This window comes from Dendrobates tinctorius, unplaced genomic scaffold (genome assembly GCF_039654945.1).
Source record: "Dendrobates tinctorius isolate UK_male_01 unplaced genomic scaffold, ASM3965494v1 ptg000084l, whole genome shotgun sequence".
Classification (NCBI taxonomy): Eukaryota; Metazoa; Chordata; class Amphibia; order Anura; family Dendrobatidae; genus Dendrobates; species Dendrobates tinctorius.
Window position 1 is genome coordinate 46,968,754 of NW_027361752.1, and position 20,474 is coordinate 46,989,227.

At 44.7% G+C, this 20,474-nt stretch overlaps 1 protein-coding gene across 2 annotated transcripts in view; it reads left to right on the forward strand.

The window, feature by feature from the left end:
- Positions 1-20,474, forward strand: part of DOP1B (DOP1 leucine zipper like protein B) — a 117,671-nt gene that overhangs the window by 37,522 nt on the left and 59,675 nt on the right. For both annotated transcript variants that reach the window (XM_073584644.1, XM_073584645.1), the window contains exons 4-16: positions 2,571-2,741; positions 3,098-3,287; positions 4,577-4,675; positions 7,751-7,874; positions 9,642-9,751; positions 10,431-10,545; positions 11,057-11,177; positions 15,273-15,392; positions 15,522-15,621; positions 16,210-16,401; positions 16,681-17,335; positions 19,363-19,634; positions 19,903-20,055. In XM_073584644.1, the coding sequence (XP_073440745.1) occupies positions 2,571-2,741; positions 3,098-3,287; positions 4,577-4,675; positions 7,751-7,874; positions 9,642-9,751; positions 10,431-10,545; positions 11,057-11,177; positions 15,273-15,392; positions 15,522-15,621; positions 16,210-16,401; positions 16,681-17,335; positions 19,363-19,634; positions 19,903-20,055 (2,422 nt within the window). The remainder of the gene's footprint in view (positions 1-2,570; positions 2,742-3,097; positions 3,288-4,576; positions 4,676-7,750; positions 7,875-9,641; positions 9,752-10,430; positions 10,546-11,056; positions 11,178-15,272; positions 15,393-15,521; positions 15,622-16,209; positions 16,402-16,680; positions 17,336-19,362; positions 19,635-19,902; positions 20,056-20,474) is intronic.

Below are 20,474 nucleotides of genomic sequence, written 5' to 3' on the forward strand. Positions count from 1 at the left end.
GCTGCCCTCTGTGCAGCACCTTTACTTTAATGCTGCCTTCTGTGCAGCACCTTTGTCTTCATGCTGCCCTCTGTGCAGCACCTTTGTCTTCATGCTGCCCTCTGTGCAGCACCTTTGTTTTCATGCTGCCCTCTGTGCAGCACCTTTGTTTTCATGCTGCCCTCTGTGCAGCACCTTTGTTTTCATGCTGCCCTCTGTGCAGCACCTTTTGTTTTCATGCTGCCCTCTGTGCAGCACCTTTTGTTTTCATGCTGCCCTCTGTTCAGCACCTTTTGTTTTCATGCTGCCCTCTGTGCAGCACCTTTTGTTTTCATGCTGCCCTCTGTGCAGCACCTTTTGTTTTCATGCTGCCCTCTGTGCAGCACCTTTGTTTTCATGCTACCCTCTGTGCAGCACCTTTTGTTTTCATGCTGCCCTCTGTGCAGCACCTTTGTTTTCATGCTGCCCTCTGTGCAGCACCTTTGTTTTCATGCTGCCCTCTGTGCAGCACCTTTGTTTTCATGCTGCCCTCTGTGCAGCACCTTTGTTTTCATGCTGCCCTCTGTGCAGCACCTTTACTTTAATGCTGCCTTCTGTGCAGCACCTTTGTTTTCATGCTGCCCTCTGTGCAGCACCTTTGTTTTCATGCTGCCCTCTGTGCAGCACCTTTTGTTTTCATGCTGCCCTCTGTGCAGCACCTTTTGTTTTCATGCTGCCCTCTGTGCAGCACCTTTTGTTTTCATGCTGCCCTCTGTGCAGCACCTTTTGTTTTCATGCTGCCCTCTGTGCAGCACCTTTTGTTTTCATGCTGCCCTCTGTGCAGCACCTTTTGTTTTCATGCTGCCCTCTGTGCAGCACCTTTGTTTTCATGCTACCCTCTGTGCAGCACCTTTTGTTTTCATGCTGCCCTCTGTGCAGCACCTTTTGTTTTCATGCTGCCCTCTGTGCAGCACCTTTGTTTTCATGCTGCCCTCTGTGCAGCACCTTTGTTTTCATGCTACCCTCTGTGCAGCACCTTTTGTTTTCATGCTGCCCTCTGTGCAGCACCTTTGTTTTCATGCTGCCCTCTGCATGGCAGCTGTGGATCGATTACTAATATAAATCAAGGTCTATAGTTCATATGATTATTTTTATAATTACTCACAGACAGATTTGTTCCTTAGACTTTGTTCTATTGTTCTGCTCAGTCCAGCATGTAACACCCACCCTCCCGACATGGGGAGGCAGGGCAGAGAGCAGTGGACCTATGTGATATGTGACCTTATTTAATTAAAAAAAAAAAAAAAAACGTGTTAAAATTACTGGCATTACAGATATGGGAGATAAACGCCCGGGGCCGTGCATGGTTATGTGACTGCATGTATAAGGTCGGTCATACCCCTTAGATGGCTGTCGGCTAAACGGTACTTCGGCCGATTGTTCATCGGACAACCGTCTCTGCCAACTCTCCCATACACTGGCTGCCATGAGAAAGCCGCCACCTGATACATCGCCTGGCGACTTATCTCCGATCGGCAGTCCGAAATCAAACATGTCCAATCGAGATGCCGCCTGATGAATCGAGCGGTGCCCCCTTACTCATTAGGCAGTCGGCTGAATGTGCATGGGGACCTTAAGACTTAAATTGGGTAAGCAGTAAAAACAAGTTATTACCTACCCGCAGTAAACATGATAAATTACTGTTTGGTTGGGGTCTGTCCACTTGGATCCACACTGATCGGCAGAACGGAGAGTTTTTATGGTCGGCAGGGCACTTTTATTCCCCTTAGAGTGAAGTGGCCTCTACATCCATTCTCTATGGGGCTGGCGATAAAAGCCGTGTTCAGTGCCAGGTAGTCAATAGAGCCCCATTCTGCTGATCGGTGTAGGTCCCAGCGGTCAGACCCTCAGCGATCCGTAACTTATTACCTATCCTGTGTATAGGTAATAGCTTAGACAACCCCTTTATTTTGTAAGCATCAAGTCCTCATCTTCCCTTTACAGAGCCATAGACTTAAAGGAACACTAAACCTAGGAATGAATGTGCCAGTTGTACAAGACAAATAGTCGTCTTTATTGTTAGTCTGCATCATTTCCTGCATGACCCTGAAAGTAGAGAACTCGGGGGTTAATCTGCGGCTCTGTTCCTTCTTCATCTGCTGGCTGATGTAAACCCAATTAGGGGGGGCTTAATCAGCTTTTGTCTTACTGTGCATAGGGCAGAGGGGGGAGGCATGTGCTGCAGCCACTTGTCTTACTGCCACTCACAGGACATTGATGTGGAGGGAGGAGGGTGAGAGGACATGTAGTTCAGCCTCTGATACACACAGACATTTTCTTGTTAAGTTTTTCAGTTTTAGTAAAGAAGGATATTGAGGGAGAAAGTACATGATTATTTTTTTAATATTCACTCTGAAGTTTGTGTTCCTTAATCGTTAAGATTCAGATTGCTGCAGCCACCACTAGGGGGAGCTCAATGTACACAGATTTTAGTATTGAGCTCAATGGCACCTGTTTAAATGCACCTTCCATTTGTTGCCCTCCATCTGGTAAATGGGGGTCTCTGATTCCTTTATACAATATATGATGTATATATATTTTTCTGTGTACAGTTCAGGTCTGTTCCCGCTGTTGTCACATGCAGCGATGTCAGTGAAGCCGCTGCTCCTAGGTCTGTACGAAACGTACTTCCTACCTCTCCAGAGGTCGCTGCTGCCCAGTCTCCAGGCGTTCATCACTGGATTACTACCGGGCCTGGAAGAAGGATCTGAGATTTACGACAGGTACAAAGAGAAACACATGTTTTTTTTTTTCTATCGTTTTGTGTATACAGCTTTCCTGCAGAGCGATGTGTTGTCATGATAAAAAAAAAGTATCGGGCAAGTGTATGACCGCAGGAGTTTTTTTTTTTCTTTGTCGGTTACAATGGAGATACATAGGTCTGCATTGGGGCTGCGTACACAGAGAGGTAGAGGACTTTTATCAAACCTATTTGCAAAGTTGCTTCTTTTTTTTCCACAATGGAGACTTTAAAGAAAAAAAAATTGCTTATCCCCACTCTTGTATTGTAAGATAAGAAGGCAGATTTGCTGTTCAGGATTCTGGGAAAGCTGAATGTTGTCCCTTTGTTTCTCCCCAGGACGGACGCTTTACTTCAGAAGCTGTCCATGGTGATCGGGCAGGAGGTCTTCTACAGCTCCCTGTGGGGCAGCGTCCTGGTCAGCAGCTCCGTCCGGCTCCCTGCTTCTCTGTTTGTCGTCAGTCACATCAACAGAGACGTCTCCGCTAAAGCGCAGAGCGCCATGCTCGGGAACGACAAGCAGTTGGCTGTGAGTATTTTTTTTTCAGCAAGGCCATGATGAGAGTTGTAGTTTCCACTAGTCGAAGACCACAAATCTATTAAGAATCATTTCCAATAACGTGCCATAACCGGGAGCACGTGGCGTCACCACTGCGGGTATATCCAGGCTTCATGGAGTCAAAGGGGTTCTCTCACGGAAAGGGTTTCCGAAAACCTCAGAGTATTGAGCCTTACTCACACTCCCCAGGTCCAGCGACTCTATTGCCTTCACATCAACAACGCTGCAGTCAGTCGATGAGCTCAGCAGCTCTTCTACTGCAGTCAACTAGGGCACAGCTTGAGGACTGGCTGCAGCGCTGTTAACGTGGCATTAACACCGCAGACAATAACAGACACCGGTAGAAGCAGTGGACACTTAGCGCTAGACCAGGGGAGGGTGACTACAGCCCTTTTTTCTGTTTTAAATAAATAGCAGCACAGGGAGAGGTTTTCCAAAACTGAAAAGCCCCTTTAAGACAGTCCCTTCCCATGTCGTGACTGCAGGCGAAAAAACCTGCTTGTCAGCATCTTCCGGCTGATTACGCTGGGGGTGGCGGAGGCCAGACATGGGGCAACCAGGGTCACTTTTTCAAAGACTGAGACAACTCCTCTGATGCCCAGGATTAGAGAAAACGGCTCGACTCTTGTATATGGGCTGTATACAGTATGGCATCACTTGAGTACATGGGGCCAAGCTGCAATACCGGACACGGCCTATGGACAAAGTGGCGCTGTTTCTTCTTAAAAAAAACAAACAATTATTTTCAGCTCCCTCACTGGTTGTCAGACAGCTTTCCCGGACATTTCAGTGTCAGGTCTGACTATGATCTTATGACCCATGTGCTGCCAGAACCCTCAACGGTGTCTAATAGCTGCGTGATTGGTAAAGATTTTTCCCCACAGTATCATGCAGTCATTGGTCACTGCGGGGGGCAGGGTGTCGACAGCCGGTCCATGGGGTCTTTCCCTTTAAATAGTTGTTCAGGATTGAGAATACATAGCAGCACACAACGCCGCACCTGTCTGCCGATTGGGTCCGGTATTTTTGATCGGCTATTTTGCAGTGAATAGAACTGAGTTGCAATACCACACACAACCTGTGGACGGGGGTGGAGCTGTTTTTGGAAGAAATGTTTTCCAATCTCGTTCTAATCTGCCCGGATGTGAACGCCACAGCTCTTTGGAGAATCAGGAACCGATCATTCATTTCTTGTCATTTTGCTGGCATCAGTTTACTCCGACCGGGTCACATTTCTCTTTTTTCTTTTTTCTCCGCAGATAAAATCTCTCTGCGTCTCAGTAATGGACTCAAATGTTCTCGTTCAGAGGAACACACTGGAAATTCTGCTTTTTTTCTTCCCCTTTCACAATTGTTTGGTAAGAATTAATGTACCTGGTATAGGAAAGGATGTGTCCACTGTAGATGAGAGATATAAGGCAGGATCAGATATGGTAGTGAGTGCAGCTCTGGAGTATAATGCAGGACGTAACTCAGGATCAGTAATGTATGTACACAGTGACTGCACCAGCAGAATAGTGAGTGCAGCTCTGGAGTATAATACAGGATGTAACTCAGGATCAGTAATGTAATGTATGTACACAGTGACTGCACCAGCAGAATAGTGAGTGCAGCTCTGGGGTATAATACAGGATGTAACTCAGGATCAGTAATGTAATGTATGTACACAGTGACAGCACCAGCAGAATAGTGAGTGCAGCTCTGGGGTATAATACAGGATATAAGTCAGGATCAGTAATGTATGTACACAGTGACTGCACCAGCAGAATAGTGAGTGCAGCTCTGGGGTATAATACAGGATGTAACTCAGGATCAGTAATGTAATGTATGTACACAGTGACTGCACCAGCAGAATAGTGAGTGCAGATCTGGAGTATAATACAGGATGTAACTCAGGATCAGTAATGTATGTACACAGTGACTGCACCAGCAGAATAGTGAGTGCAGCTCTGGGTTATAATACAGGATGTAACTCAGGATCAGTAATGTAATGTATGTACACAGTGACTGCACCAGCAGAATAGTGAGTGCAGCTCAGGAGTATAATACAGGATGTAACTCAGGATCAGTATTGTAATGTATGTACACAGTGACTACACCAGCAGAATAGTGAGTGCAGCTCTGGAGTATAATACAGGATGTAACTCAGGATCAGTAATGTAATGTATGTACACAGTGACTCCACCAGCAGAATAGTGAGTTCAGCTCTGGAGTATAATACAGGATGTAACTCAGGATCAGTAATGTAATATATGTACACAGTGACTCCACCAGCAGAATAGTGAGTGCAGCTCTGGAGTATAATACAGGATGTAACTCAGGATCAGTATTGTAATGTATGTACACAGTGACTGCACCAGCAGAATAGTGAGTGCAGCTCTGGAGTATAATACAGGATGTAACTCAGGATCAGTAATGTAATGTATGTACACAGTGACTCCACCAGCAGAATAGTGAGTGCAGCTCTGGGTTATAATACAGGATGTAACTCAGGATCAGTAATGTATGTACACAGTGACTGCACCAGCAGAATAGTGAGTATAGCTCTGGGTTATAATACAGGATGTAACTCAGGATCAGTAATGTAATGTATGTACACAGTGACTGCACCAGTAGAATAGCGAGTGCAGCTCTGGGTTATAATACAGGATGTAACTCAGGATCAGTATTGTAATGTATGTACACAGTGACTGCACCAGCAGAATAGTGAGTGCAGCTCTGGGTTATAATACAGGATGTAACTCAGGATCAGTAATGTATGTACACAGTGACTGCACCAGCAGAATAGTGAGTGCAGCTCTGGAGTATAATACAGGATGTAACTCGGGATCAGTAATGTAATGTATGTACACAGTGACTGCACCAGCAGAATAGTGAGTGCAGCTCTGGAGTATAATACAGGATGTAACTCAGGATCAGTAATGTAATGTATGTACACAGTGACTACACCAGCAGAATAGTGAGTGCAGCTCTGGAGTATAATACAGGATGTAACTCAGGATCAGTATTGTAATGTATGTACACAGTGACTACACCAGCAGAATAGTGAGTGCAGCTCTGGAGTATAATACAGGATGTAACTCAGGATCAGTAATGTAATGTATGTACACAGTGACTCCACCAGCAGAATAGTGAGTGCAGCTCTGGAGTATAATACAGGATGTAACTCAGGATCAGTAATGTAATATATGTACACAGTGACTACACCAGCAGAATAGTGAGTGCAGCTCTGGAGTATGATACAGGATGTAACTCAGGATCAGTAATGTAATGTATGTACACAGTGACTCCACCAGCAGAATAGTGAGTGCAGCTCTGGGGTATAATACAGGATGTAACTCAGGATCAGTAATGTAATGTATGTACACAGTGACTCCACCAGCAGAATAGTGAGTGCAGCTCTGGGTTATAATACAGGATGTAACTCAGGATCAGTAATGTATGTACACAGTGACTGCACCAGCAGAATAGTGAGTGCAGCTCTGGAGTATAATACAGGATGTAACTCAGGATCAGTAATCTAATGTATGTACACAGTGACTCCACCAGCAGAATAGTGAGTGCAGCTCTGGAGTATAATACAGGATGTAACTCAGGATCAGTAATGTAATGTATGTACACAGTGACTGCACCAGCAGAATAGTGAGTGCAGCTCTGGAGTATAATACAGGATGTAACTCAGGATCAGTATTGTAATGTATGTACACAGTGACTGCACCAGAAGAATAGTGAGTGCAGCTCTGGAGTATAATACAGGATGTAACTCAGGATCAGTATTGTAATGTATGTACACAGTGACTGCACCAGCAGAATAGTGAGTGCAGCTCTGGAGTATAATACAGGATGTAACTCAGGATCAGTAATGTAATGTATGTACACAGTGACTGCACCAGCAGAATAGTGAGTGCAGCTCTGGAGTATAATACAGGATGTAACTCAGGATCAGTATTGTAATGTATGTACACAGTGACTGCACCAGCAGAATAGTGAGTGCAGCTCTGGGGTATAATACAGGATGTAACTCTGGATCAGTAATGTAATGTATGTACACAGTGACTGCACCAGCAGAATAGTTGGTGCAGCTCTGGAGTATAATACAGGATGTAACTCAGGATCAGTATTGTAATGTATGTACACAGTGACTGCACCAGCAGAATAGTGAGTGCAGCTCTGGAGTATAATACAGGATGTAACTCAGGATCAGTAATGTAATGTATGTACACAGTGACTGCACCAGCAGAATAGTGAGTGCAGCTCTGGAGTATAATACAGGATGTAACTCAGGATCAGTATTGTAATGTATGTACACAGTGACTGCACCAGCAGAATAGTGAGTGCAGCTCTGGAGACTAATACAAGATTGACAAGTCTATATATGAAAAAAAAATCACATTTTCTGTACTTTGTTGTTGTTTTGTGACATTTCTGTGCAGAATCCTGGGGACTGCCCCATGTCGCTGCTTCGGACAGACGTCATTCACATCCTCTCCTGCGCCATCCAGACTGTGCTGAGGCGAGACATGTCGCTGAACAGAAGGTTATACGCCTGGTTACTCGGTAGGTTACAGCATTTGCATGGCTGAGATGTGCTGAAACCAAAATATCCCCAAAATAATGCAAAAAGGAGAAGCGTAAGCGAAACATGAGGTGGAGGATGCGCAGCCCCTGAGGATTGCAGGGGGCTTCTTCTTTCGCTGTTCCTAGTTTGGCCGGATGCGGCGTCCGTCACTGATTATTGGGGTTTACGTGGAATCTTCGCCATTGAGCCCGTTGTCCGGATTACGTTGGATTCTCACCGTACTGGCTTCTGTGTAATCCCTTCCTGCTCTGCTCCCTCCTCCTATTCCTCTTTCTAGTGTTTGTCATACATTTGTAATAACTTTGTGTCCGACTAATCGTGGGTAGAAATGAGTTTTGTATTATTTTGTGTTCTGTTTCCGTCCGTCTGGGCCATGGCGGTGTAGGTCAGTTGCATCCCTTATTCTGTATCACATATTTTTCCTTTCTTTTGGTCGTCCCTCCGGTTGTAGACCCTGATGCCAAAAGACATAGTATAAATGGTAATCACTGGGTGAGCTGCAGTACCGCACACAGCCTGTAAATAGGAGGGGGGCGCTGGAAGAAAGCAGCCATGTTCTTCTAACCCACCGTAGGAATTAGATGTTGCACTGTAGCTATAATGCATGTCTTATCTTAAAGGGTTTTTCCAATTTCGGGAAAAAAAAAAAAACTTTACTGAATCTGGGCCGCTGCTCCCGATGTGTGTAATTGTCTGCAGCGCAGATTCCACATCCACAACGCTGCAGCCAATCCAGGAGCTCAGCCTGTGCCGTCAACTTTGTCAGCAAAGCAGACAATAACAGAGACTGGGAGCAGCGGCGGAGACTCAGGGATGGACCCGGGGAGGGTGAGGAAGGCACATTTTGAGCAATACTGGTATAGACTGCAGCGGTCTAGTTTACACTTCTAATTAACCTTGTAACTTTATTGTCCCCCCCCACCCTATATACAAACATTCCAGTTCCCTACCCTCTTAACCCCTTCCTGACATCCGCTCTACATGTCTGTGGACTGGGTTTAATAGTGAAGTATGAAAATATGGTATTTTTTAAGTGACGGCACCTTATATTCCAGAACATCCTGTAATCCGGCACTTCTTCCGGTCACAGAAATAAAAAATATAGATCACAGAGTAGGAGAACTAATTAGGGGCTCAAAGGAATTGTCCACAGCACCAATTTTATTCATGGCCTGTGCCGGTTTTTAAGTGACTCCCCATTTACCTAAATACTGCAGTACCAGATACAGCCAAAGGACAAGAGGGGCGCCACCTCCAAGTGGTCAGTAGATGACTGCTTTCAAAGTTTGTGGAGTGATAGAGGGGCAAGTGACTCCATAACTTACCTGTACTACTGTACTGTTGTGAATAAAACCTTTTAGTATTACCTTCTCCAAGATCCTATCCTAATATGTAGTTGGTGTAATAATAATATTAGTAAATCCCTCCAATTAGAAATGTAGTATAGTTCTTCTGATTCGCTATGTCACTTACTTCATGTGCAGGGCATTGCAGTAGCTTAGGTATCCATGGTTACGGCCATTAACTAACTAACTAACTGTCACTATATGATTGGTTATAACCATGGATACCTAAGTTACTGCAATTCCCCGCACATGGGTTAGGCGACATAGCGAATCAGAAGAACTATACTAAATTTCTAATTGGAGGTACTTGCTAATATTATTATTAATACACCTACTACATATTGGGATGAGATTTTGGAGATCGGAATATTCCTTTTGAACTGTTTTTCTTCCTTTCAGGGTCTGATATAAAAGGCAGCTTTGTGGCTCCAGAGCTGAAAGCCAAATCGGGGGAAGAGGAATACGGCTCCTGCTTCTTTGCGAAATACTCCAAAGATTTATTAGTCAAGGTAGGTGCGACACAGACCATGGAGCAGGGAGTGCCTTTTACTACACCTACGACTGTGCGGGCACCTTCATTGTATGAGCCTCTTCTACAGGCGAGACCCCTGAGTATTAGAGGAGGGTCCCCCCCTACTCCCCGATCAGGAGTCAGATGGTAGAAAATAACTGCGTTGGGGATCTTTTATTCCTAAGGGTGCAATGCATCAATTACTACATTCATTTCAGTAGGAACTATGTAATGCCTTATTTCTCCTGCGGGGGGAGCTATAGTGAAAATGATCGGTAGCAGATTCCCCTGCAAATTACAGCTTGTCGTTGGGCAACTTTTAACCACAGAAGATGATGAGAAAACACTTTTTTAAATTTTTAGATGAAAATAAGTAAAATTATTTTCGTATTTTCCTGACACCCCGGAGTTCAGAAGACCCATAAAATTCCAACATTTCACAATCCACATTCCATTTATTTTTTTTGCCATTTATTTTCTTGTTTAGTGCTCCCCCTGGTGGAGAAATATGGAACAGCACTGCGATATGATAATGCTTTCAATATTCTTTATATAGAGAGATTAATGGTGTATTGATAAATTAGAGCAGAAATAATGGGGACGGATCTTGTAGTGTCCTGTACAGGAGGAATGAGCCGTGCTGTATCATAGTAATGTCTGTTTTTGTCTTTCTCCAGGCCCTAATGCAGATTTTGCACCAGAATCTCCTGTTTTCAGACACCGAACAAGGCCTGCAGGTCTATCTGAAGCCTTTCCGGATCCTCATCAGTCTTCTAGACAAGCCGGAGATAGGTAATGTGAGTGGCGGTGACATAAACGACATCACTTTTTATGACCGCTCCTGTAACCCTCCCCCCCCATGATGGAAAAGGAGTAAAACGTAAACAAGCTGTGCTCCCATAGATGTTATGGCCGGCCTCCATTTTTTCATCTTGTCTTCCCTTTGACGCTTCAATAATCACCTCCCTATCGATATCCAATCTGTGTTATAACTTTAATGTTGATGACTATTTTGATATCAGATCGGTGGGGGTCCGACTGCCCTCGATCAGATGATTAGATTAATTGATATGGAACAGCGCCGTACTTCTTATAGTGGCCATGAATGGTACTGCACTTGTAATACCACTCGCAGCCACCACACACCACATGGCACTGTGCCACTTTCTGTGCTTCACGGCTCTTCAATCAGGTGATTGGTGGACGCTGCAAAGCTATTCACCACCACCCCCGCGCGGCCCCCTTCGTTCTTAGGATCGGTGGTGCATTATATGTGATGAAGCAATATGTTGTATGCCCGTAGGTCCTCCGCTGGTGGGAGATTTGTTCCTGGACGTGATCCGAGCTTTCTATGCCTACTGCAGAGATGCCCTTGGGACAGACATAAAGCTGAGCTATGCCCAGACTGGCAGCCAGCTCATAAGGTATTAATGGCCACCTAGAGAATCGCCAAAATCACGCTCTTTGTGTATTGTGTGCGGCCGCAGTAGCTGCTAACATGGTCCTTTATGTATCCAGATCTTCATCGTTCTTCTTGGATTATCTCCAGAATTAACTTAAATATTCATAAATAAACTTCTAATTTGACAACAAACTAACATAGAACATTTATGCATTTATGCCATTTTCGCCCGGTGGTCAATTGTCCTCTCTTGCCCTAATGTTAGTAGCTCAATCATCGATTCTGTGTCTAACACCAGAGAGCGTTTTCTGTGATGGCACATGACCATCACTATGTGCGAAGGCTCATTTCGATGGCTAAGCCAGCCCCCTCCATATATGCATCGGCCGTAAAAAAAAAAAAAAGGGGGCTGGCTTAGGTATCGAAACGAGAATATCACTCAGCTAGCGTTTTGTTGAGAACCGGAAATTGAGCCTCTAAAACCAAAACTGGAAAAAGTACCTGGAAAAATTATTGGTTTTGGTTTTTTTTGGACAACTAACTTTGTGACCGTTTTTTTTTTTTGACTTGCAGGGCTTTTTTTTTTTTGTATCCATTTTGAGATGTCATATGTATAGTTCCGTGTTTTGTTTGTTTTCTTTTTTGTGTGTTTTCGCTTTTATTTTTTATATTGTGTATATATACTATTATAAGACGTAATAGTTTACACTTGTGGGGTTTTTTTTTTTGCATGTTACCAAGGCATCCACAGGCACCACTAAGAGAGAATGTCACTGACAGACCTCTGAAACAGAAGGGAGCAGATAAGAAGGCATACATACAATTGTTAGAGGAAGTATATTTGAGCTAAAAGTATTTGCATGAAACCAGTGAAAAAGGTTCAGTACACAGAGGGAACATAAACCTACAAAGAAAATATGCTAAGGGAACCATAAAAAAAGGTAAATATTTATTAGAAAATAACAACATACACTTTATACAGTTTAACACAAGTAGGTGGGCTAAAAACTCTCATTTACAGGATGTAGATATAAAGGTATATACATAGCCTGGGAACAAATAGAGCAACAGAACTGATGTAAGATCTGTGTTACCAGGACCTGTACACGTAAAGTCATGTGTAGTCAGCGACCCATGCAGAATATTGTGTGTGTGGTTCTGGCACATACAGTTACAGACTATGAGTATCAAACATCATACTGATAGAAAATAGAAGACAAAAAAGTTAGATATATTGATAATTGCCTCCTGAAGAGTGTGGTGCCAGACCCCGACGCGCGTTTCACCAAATAACCTTCTTCTGGAAGTGGCATCACGCATCCAGGGGTATCTCTTTTTATCGTATCATAGTCAATCTCATCTTGACAAATAAAATATATGAAAATGACTGATATTAGCCGGATGAGGATAGGTTAGACAGAGATCTGAATAATTAGAGGAGGGACCACCTGAAGGTAGAAATCCCTCCTACCATTCTCTTAAAGAATGATATCAGACCTTGCATGTCTCTTAAGATGTACCCATAGTGAGGATAGGCGCATGTTGCGGTGATTAAACAGGAGCGGAATCATCCCCTTGGCACGTTAAGGATGATGGTCCGGCACTGGACCCAGGTCGCCGGCTACGCAACCAGGTGAGCGCAAACCACCATGGGCGCAAGCCGGGTCATATGACTGGAGCATCAATCAGATAGACACACCAGAAGATGCGGCCGGCCGTGCTAGAAACACGCGTGAACACTTGCACTGGGATGTATAGAATGGATGTCGGGTACATAGTAAGTGTATATCCCTGGACACAGATAAAGAAATAATAAATACAGACATAACATACTCAGGTTACAGAAAAGAAACAGACAGTGCTAGAATAAAACAAATATGTGGATGAATCAATACAAATAAAGAAAGTGTCAGTAATGACTGGTGCGGTGAAAGTGAATTGAGGCATAAAATGTATGTGATGTAGATTATAGTTGATCTCTGGGGATATATACTTAATATGTACCTGATATCCATTCTATACATCCCTGTGCAAGTGCGCATGCATATTGCCAGCATGGTCGGCCGCATCCTCTTGTCTGTCTATCTGGTTGATGCTCCGGTCATGTGACACGACTTGCGCTCGCAGTTCGCGCTCATGTGATTACGTGGGCAGCGACCTCAGTCCCATGGCCGGATTGTCACAAATAGCTCGCCTGGGGGAGGACTCTGCCCCTGTTTTGTTACTGCAACGTACTCCTATCCTCACTATAGATTCATCTTAGAGACATGCAAGGTCTAATTTCATTGGTTAGGAGGGATTTCTGCCTTTGAGTGGCCCCTCCTCTAAATATTCAGATCTCTGTCTAACCTCTCCTCATCTTGGTTATATCACTCATTTTTATATTTTTTATTTCCTATTATGTGATTGACTATGATACGATATAAAGAGGTGTCCTTGTAGGTGTTATGCCAACCCCAGAAGAAAGCTATTCACCGAAACGCGCGTCGGGGTCTGGCACCACACTCTGCAGGACGTAATTATCAATACATCGAATATATTTGTCTTCTACTTTTTATCAGTATGATTTTACTACTGAAAGTCTGTAACTGTATGTGCCAGAACCACATACATTATTCTGCATGGGTCACTGACTACACAATTTATTTACGGATTTAGATCCTGGTAATACAGACATTACATCAGTTCTGTTTCTCTATTTGTTCAGAGACCATGGAAATACCTTAATGTTCACCTTCTGCAAATGATAGTTGTGGTGCCAAGCATTGGTTCCCCACTTTTTACCTTTTATTATGGTTCGCTTAGCACATTTTCTTTGTAGGGTTACTGACAGACCTCAGTACACTAAGTAACCGGGGGTGGACCTATCGAGATAAGGGGGTCACTACCACCACCAAAGCAGGTGCAATTGTGCATTATGAGGTGCTGCTGGACTGCTAAGGGGCCAAGGTCAGTTGTGTATAGACTTGAAGCCGCCATACTTGTTCAGCTGAGCTGCACCTCCATATAGATGGAGCAGTTTCATGAGCTCAATTTAACGGAGTCTGTAAAAACTTATTTTTAACATTATAAGGAGTCAATTACTGCCAGTGCGTCTATTACGTGTCGACGCATTGAGGCTGTGTGCACACGTAGCGATTTTTAAGCGTTTTTGCCGCGATTTTCGGCGCGAAAACGCTTAAAAATCGTGTACAGAACGCCCCCCATGCATTCCTATGGCATTCCGCACATGCTGTGCTAATGCTGCGCTTTTTTCCGCGGCGGAATCGCATCGCGGAAAAAATCGCAGCATGCTCATTCTTTGTGCGGAATCGCAAAGAATTGCCGCGATTCCTCACCCATAGGAATGCATGAGAATCGCTTACCTCCCGCATGTGGCTATGCCCACCATGCGGGAAGTTAAGCGTCTCATGTGCGGTTGGTACCCACGGTGTGGAGGAGAGGAGACTGTCCTCCAGGCCCTGGGCACCATACCCCTGTAAAAAAAGAATAAAAAATAAAAAATCGGGGTATATTTACCTTCCGGCGTCCCACGCTGCATTCCCGGCCTAAGCGTTCCCAGTAATGCCTTGCGGCAAGGTCCTGTGATGACGTAGTCTCGCGTGACTCTAGCGGTCTCGCTAGATCGCTATAGCAACGCGAGACTACCTCATCACAGGTCTCGCAAGGCATTACTGGGAACGCTGAGGCCCGGGAATGCAGCGCGGGACGCCGGAAGGTAAATATACCCCGATTTTTTTATTTTTTTTTTAGCATTTTAACATTCTATCTTTTACTATTGATGCCGCATAGGCGGCCTCAATAGTAAAAATCTGGTCACACTTGTCAAACACTATATTTGACGAGTGTGACCAACCTGTCAATCACTTTCCAAGCGATGCTTCAAATCGCTTGGAAAGTGCTTGAATATCGCACGCGAAAATCGCGCGGAAAAAAACGCGCGATTTCTGGGAAGGAGTCCGGTTTTTAGTAAGCGTTTTAAAACGCTACGTGTGCACATAGCCTAAATCAGAAAAAAAATGAAAGATGCAATTGCTCCATTTTCCGGTGCACTCTTTTTTTTTTTTTTTTTTTTTTTTTTTTTTTTATGTGTCACCTTTTGTCTTCTGTTTTCCAGTGCAATTAAAGAAAATAAAACTGCCTCAGAAATCGTGAAAACAGTCAACCTCCTCATCACCTCGCTGAGCTCGGACTTCCTGTGGGATTACATGACTGTGTGCTTTGAGCAAAGCTTCAGGTATGTGTCTGTAGATCCACCCATACCAATGTCATTGTTGATCTAGACCGCTGTTCAAACCAAGATCTTTTTATAAAATGGAGAATGCTTTAACATGAATCAGACATTTCTTTTACTATTTCATCACAGAAAAATTGGGGATACCAGTGACCCTAAGTACGTGGGACGAGCTCCCAGTGTGTGTGAGATCTGCACTCTCCTGGTCTTCCTTCTTGATGTCATTCCTCTGGTAAGATTCAGACATCTTAAAGGGGACCTGTCACCTGTTTGTTTTTTTACCTGATGTAAATGCCTCTGTTCTCCTGAATCCGACACTGTTTCTCTTTTTTTCTTGCGCCTCTCCGTTCTTGAGATATGGCCCTTTTCTTCACTGTACATAAATCTGGTCTTTCAAGCCCTGTGGGCGGGTCTTGGTGGACACTCCCACAGAGAGGAGTTGAGGACCACGCCCACTTAACAGACAAGACTTGATTTACATACAGAGAAGAAGGGGCCATATCTCAGGAACGGAGAGGAGCAGGAACAAAAGAAAAACCTCGCCGGATTCAGGAGAACAGCAGCATTTACAGGAGGTAAAAAAATATATATTTTTATGGCACCTGACAGTTCCCTTTTAAAGTTCATGTCACGTCTTGTGAGTAAATTACATATTATATATAGATATACTGGATATGATTTTCAAAGCCCACTTTCCTGACAGTCCACTAAACATAACGGTAGCAACAAGCCTCAGTTCTGGACTCCAGAAGTGATGTCATATATTTATTATTAGATGATGTATTCCTGTACGGTGATGAATTTCACTTTTAACGATCAGGAACTCTACTCTGAAGTCCAGACTCAGTACCTACCTCAGATGCTCAGCTACATGGCTCAGTCTCTATCGGAGAACATGGACGCGCTCAGCCTGTCGGAGCTGACCCAGGCGCTGAAGACATGTTTCAAGGTCCTCAGTAAGGTGCAGATGCCTCCGGCGTACCTGGACATGGACCCAGTGAGCCCGGACAGTGTAAGTAATCTGTTCTAATGAAGTCACTATTACTTATTACAATGGGCCACTTTCCATTAAAATCAGTCCTTGCCAGCTTGCTACTTTTCCCGCCTTGGATCACGTGACCTACCTTTCATACGTGATCTGTGCCTTTTTGTATTTTTACCTGCCTATAGTGCTCCAGGGACCGCTCCCCTGATCTCCCAGCACAATAATGTCATTCACGTGACCGCTGCAGCCGATCATCTGCAACTGTAAGCTTTCATGTGCATCTATAGTCTTTTTTTTTTATTACAGAGTCCATCCAAAGAGCCACTGAAACTAAAAAGCATCGGTGAAACCGAGGTGGAGGTTGGAGAAGATCCGATATTCCCTCCCTTAAAATCCGAAGACAGCGGAATTGGCCTGAGCACCTCATCCCCGGAGCTGTCCGGATACCTCCGAATGCCCAAAGTTTGCCCAGAAAAGGATGACGTCTGGAAGAAGGGAGGCAGCGTCCAGAAGACCCTGCACTGCATACAGGACCTGGTGGCCAACTTTGCCAGCAGATATCTGTTCGGCTTGCAACTGAGCAACGGGATCAGCTCCCAGAATAAAGAGGAGTCCATCAAGAGGAAGGGTCACTGGGACCCCAAGCAGATGACCGCACCACAGTTCAAGCAGATGGTGACGGATTTCTTCACTCCGCGGCCTCCGGTATCGAAACTTTCGAAACTGAAGAGCGATAAGGTGGAGCTTTCTCCATCCCGCAGCCCCAGTAAGAGAGGTAATAAAGGGTTAGACGAGGAGTGGGACATTGACCGCTACATCCAGAACATGGGCCAGATGTCTGAAGACTGCCGGGAGGCTTTTGCTGCCGCCTGTCACTTCCTGCTGGATTGTGCCACCTTCCCGGTCTATCTGTCAGAAGATGAGATGGAACAGATATACTCATCCCTGATCCAAGTGCCAGGTAAGAGGACAGTAGTCAGAATTCTCTGTCACGTGCCATTGTTAACTCTTCCTACCTCTTACAATTGCTTTGTGCTGCAGATGCCAATAGTGTTATTCAGCCAGCGCCTGCCTCTAACTGCAGCGATCAGAGCTAGCTCTGATCTCTGCTCTTTAACCATTTAATTGTCGCTATCAATCTGCCTTTGTACAACCCCATCAACAGTATAAAATGAAGATACAGGTCTCAGACAATGACAAAAAGAAAAAAATGTTTACTTTTTTCAGCTGCATCTACTATATAATTGTCTAATTCTGTCTGTCTGTTTGAAACGGAAATCTCGTGACGCTGATTGGTCGCGCCCGGCCGGGCGCGACCAATCAGTGACAGGCGCAGTCCGGCCACGAATTGGAGCGGAATTCGAACGACGCACGCCACCGCTACCGTCGGGAGATCTACGGCGCTAGTCACAGGTCATCTCCCACCGCACAGAGGTCAGCGGTGACGCAGCCGGGAGATGACCGGCGCTAGCCGGTACCCAGGGTCCGGAGGAGAGGAGACTCTCCTCCGGACCCTGGGTACCATAAACCTGTAAAAAATAGAATTAAAATAAAAAATAGTGATATACTCACCTTCCGACGGCCCCCCCCCGGGACTCTTTCCCTCCTCTCACCACGCGCCCGGCATCTTCCGGTCCCAGTAATGCTTTGCGCAAAAGACCGCTGATGACCTCGCGCTCTCGCGAGAGTAACGTCATCTCCGGTCCTTCGCGCTAAGCATTACTGGGACCGGAAGATGCCGGGAGCGTGGAGAGGAGATCGGGGGCCGTCGGAAGGTGAGAATAACCTTTCTTTTAATTTTTTTTTTATTCTTTTTTACATTCGATCTTTTACTATTGATGCTGCATAGTCAGCATGCACTTGAATTCCGCACTCGAAAATTGCGTGAAAAACGCATGTTTTCCGCGGGAAAACGCATGCGAATTCGCATGTGTTTTTCCCGCGGCAGGCGTTGCGGAAATGCTGCCGAAATTTCCGCAGTATTTCCGCAACGTGGGTACTTGGCCTTAGTGTAACAAGCAGCAGCGACCAGGCCCCCGCTGTGAGATCGCCGATCGTGGTGGATCGTCCTGGATCATCTTTTGAACGTCGGTCTCTCGCTGGCCATATTCTAGAATACCCGATGCGTTAGAATCGGGCCACCATCTAGTATATATATAATTGTATAGGAGATATAGATATAGATATCGATATACCGTGTATATATATATATATCTATAATTAGACTTATACCTACCTTTACGAGCTTGGTATCCCTGCAGTCGCATTCACCTGGAGAATTTTGATTCCAGGTCATTCTCACTGCAATTTTTTTAACCACAATAAACACCATAAAAACAGTGGCCGTAGTGTGTGTTTTTTACATTTTGACTTCACTTGGAATTGTTTTTCTCCAAGTTTTTTCATTACATGTTTTGACGAAGCTAATGGTGTCATTCTAAGCCACAATTCATCCTGCTATAAAAAAAATTAAAATAAAATAATCTGTCGTAAAAAAAAACAGATACGTTATGGCTCTTAGATGAAGGGGAGAAAAAAAAAACACGAAAGAGCAAAAAATAAAAATTTACCGTGGGCTTAAAGGAACACTTCACTTCTGCCTGACATACCGTATTTGCATTTCCCAGTTTAATTTTACATGTAGGGTTGAAAATCGCTGCAGTCACTGCCACATTGAGACAGAAAAAGATACATTTTTCTTGTAACCCAGCTAAACCCTGGTTTCCTGTTTCCACCAATGAAGAAGCAATCAAGAAACTAAATGTATCATTCTGCGGGAATCTACAGGACAGTGTACTAAGGGAGTTTAGTTGTGCAGGTCACATGACTGTCTGCAGAGAACTGATGGGCAATATTCAGTTCTTTTCTTTCTCTTTGGATGTGAACAGCGAATAAAACTGCATAAATCTGAATTTGGTGCTAGACGTGTTCTGACTTTATTATTTAGAAGAGGTGTGGATTTGGTGACACTTGCATTTGTACTACCAGGGTCTGGCGATACCGGGTTCCCGCTGTGGTTCAAGTCCCTAATGACGGTCTGCTGCTGCGTGAAGGATTGCTACATTCAGAACGTGGCCATTTCCACCCTTTTGGAAGTCGTGAATCATTCGCAGTCCCTCTCGCTGGTCATGGAAGACCGGATAAAGCGCTCAAAAATGGCCGGCTACAGCGAGGTGTTTGGAAAGTTGCAGATGGTCACCGTTCCACCCGTCCCTCCGGGAGTCCTCAAACTTATAGCAGAGAAGACAGACTTTTACCCTGTAAGTCTCCTTAAGGTTAAATGAAAGTCTTTTGTTTGTAGCCAATCATTTTTTTTCATCCAAAAACAAACACGTTACCGTTTGGCGGTGACTGTGGCGATACATTGGAGCTGCGGACATAAAACGGTAGCAGGTTTTTAACCAAAACTATTTGCAAAGTTACTTTATCTTTTCATAGCAATAAAAAAAATTGTATCAAAATGCACAAAGTGAATATATAATATAAAAGAGACGTTAAGGATTCGGTGTGGCCTCTGTCGTACCCCAGAGTGTGGCTCACGTGTTGTGGAACCAGCTGAACATGGAGACCAGAGAACATCACATCACCTGCGTGGAGCTGTTCTACCGGCTGCACTGCCTGGCACCGTCCGCCAATATGTGCGAGGAGATCATCTGCCAGACCCTGCTGGATAACAATAAGGTGAGGCCGGCCAGCCGGGGGGGATACTCATGTATTTCGGGGTTTTACCTTCATAGGTCTGAAGGTAAATTTTTCCTTTTGTTATTTTAAGTCAAAATAATAAATGAGTGCGTCATTAAGGCCCAAACAGGCTGGGATTAACTTGGTTGAAGACTCATCTGTTGATGGGGGGGCTCTGGGTGATGTGCAGCCACCAAAGGTTTTCCAGGGGGCAGAAATGAGACCTCATCTGCAATTATCTCCATGTGCCATCGTCCTTTGTGACCCCTCTGATAAAAGCAAAGGTAACACCAAGATTAATGCCTCCTTCAGATGGCCAGAATGCGGCAAGTCCTGACACAACCACAAGTCTCATACAAGGCCAAGAATTGCCTACCCCCGATTGAGGCATTAAGTTTGCGTTGTCCCGGCCACTCGTG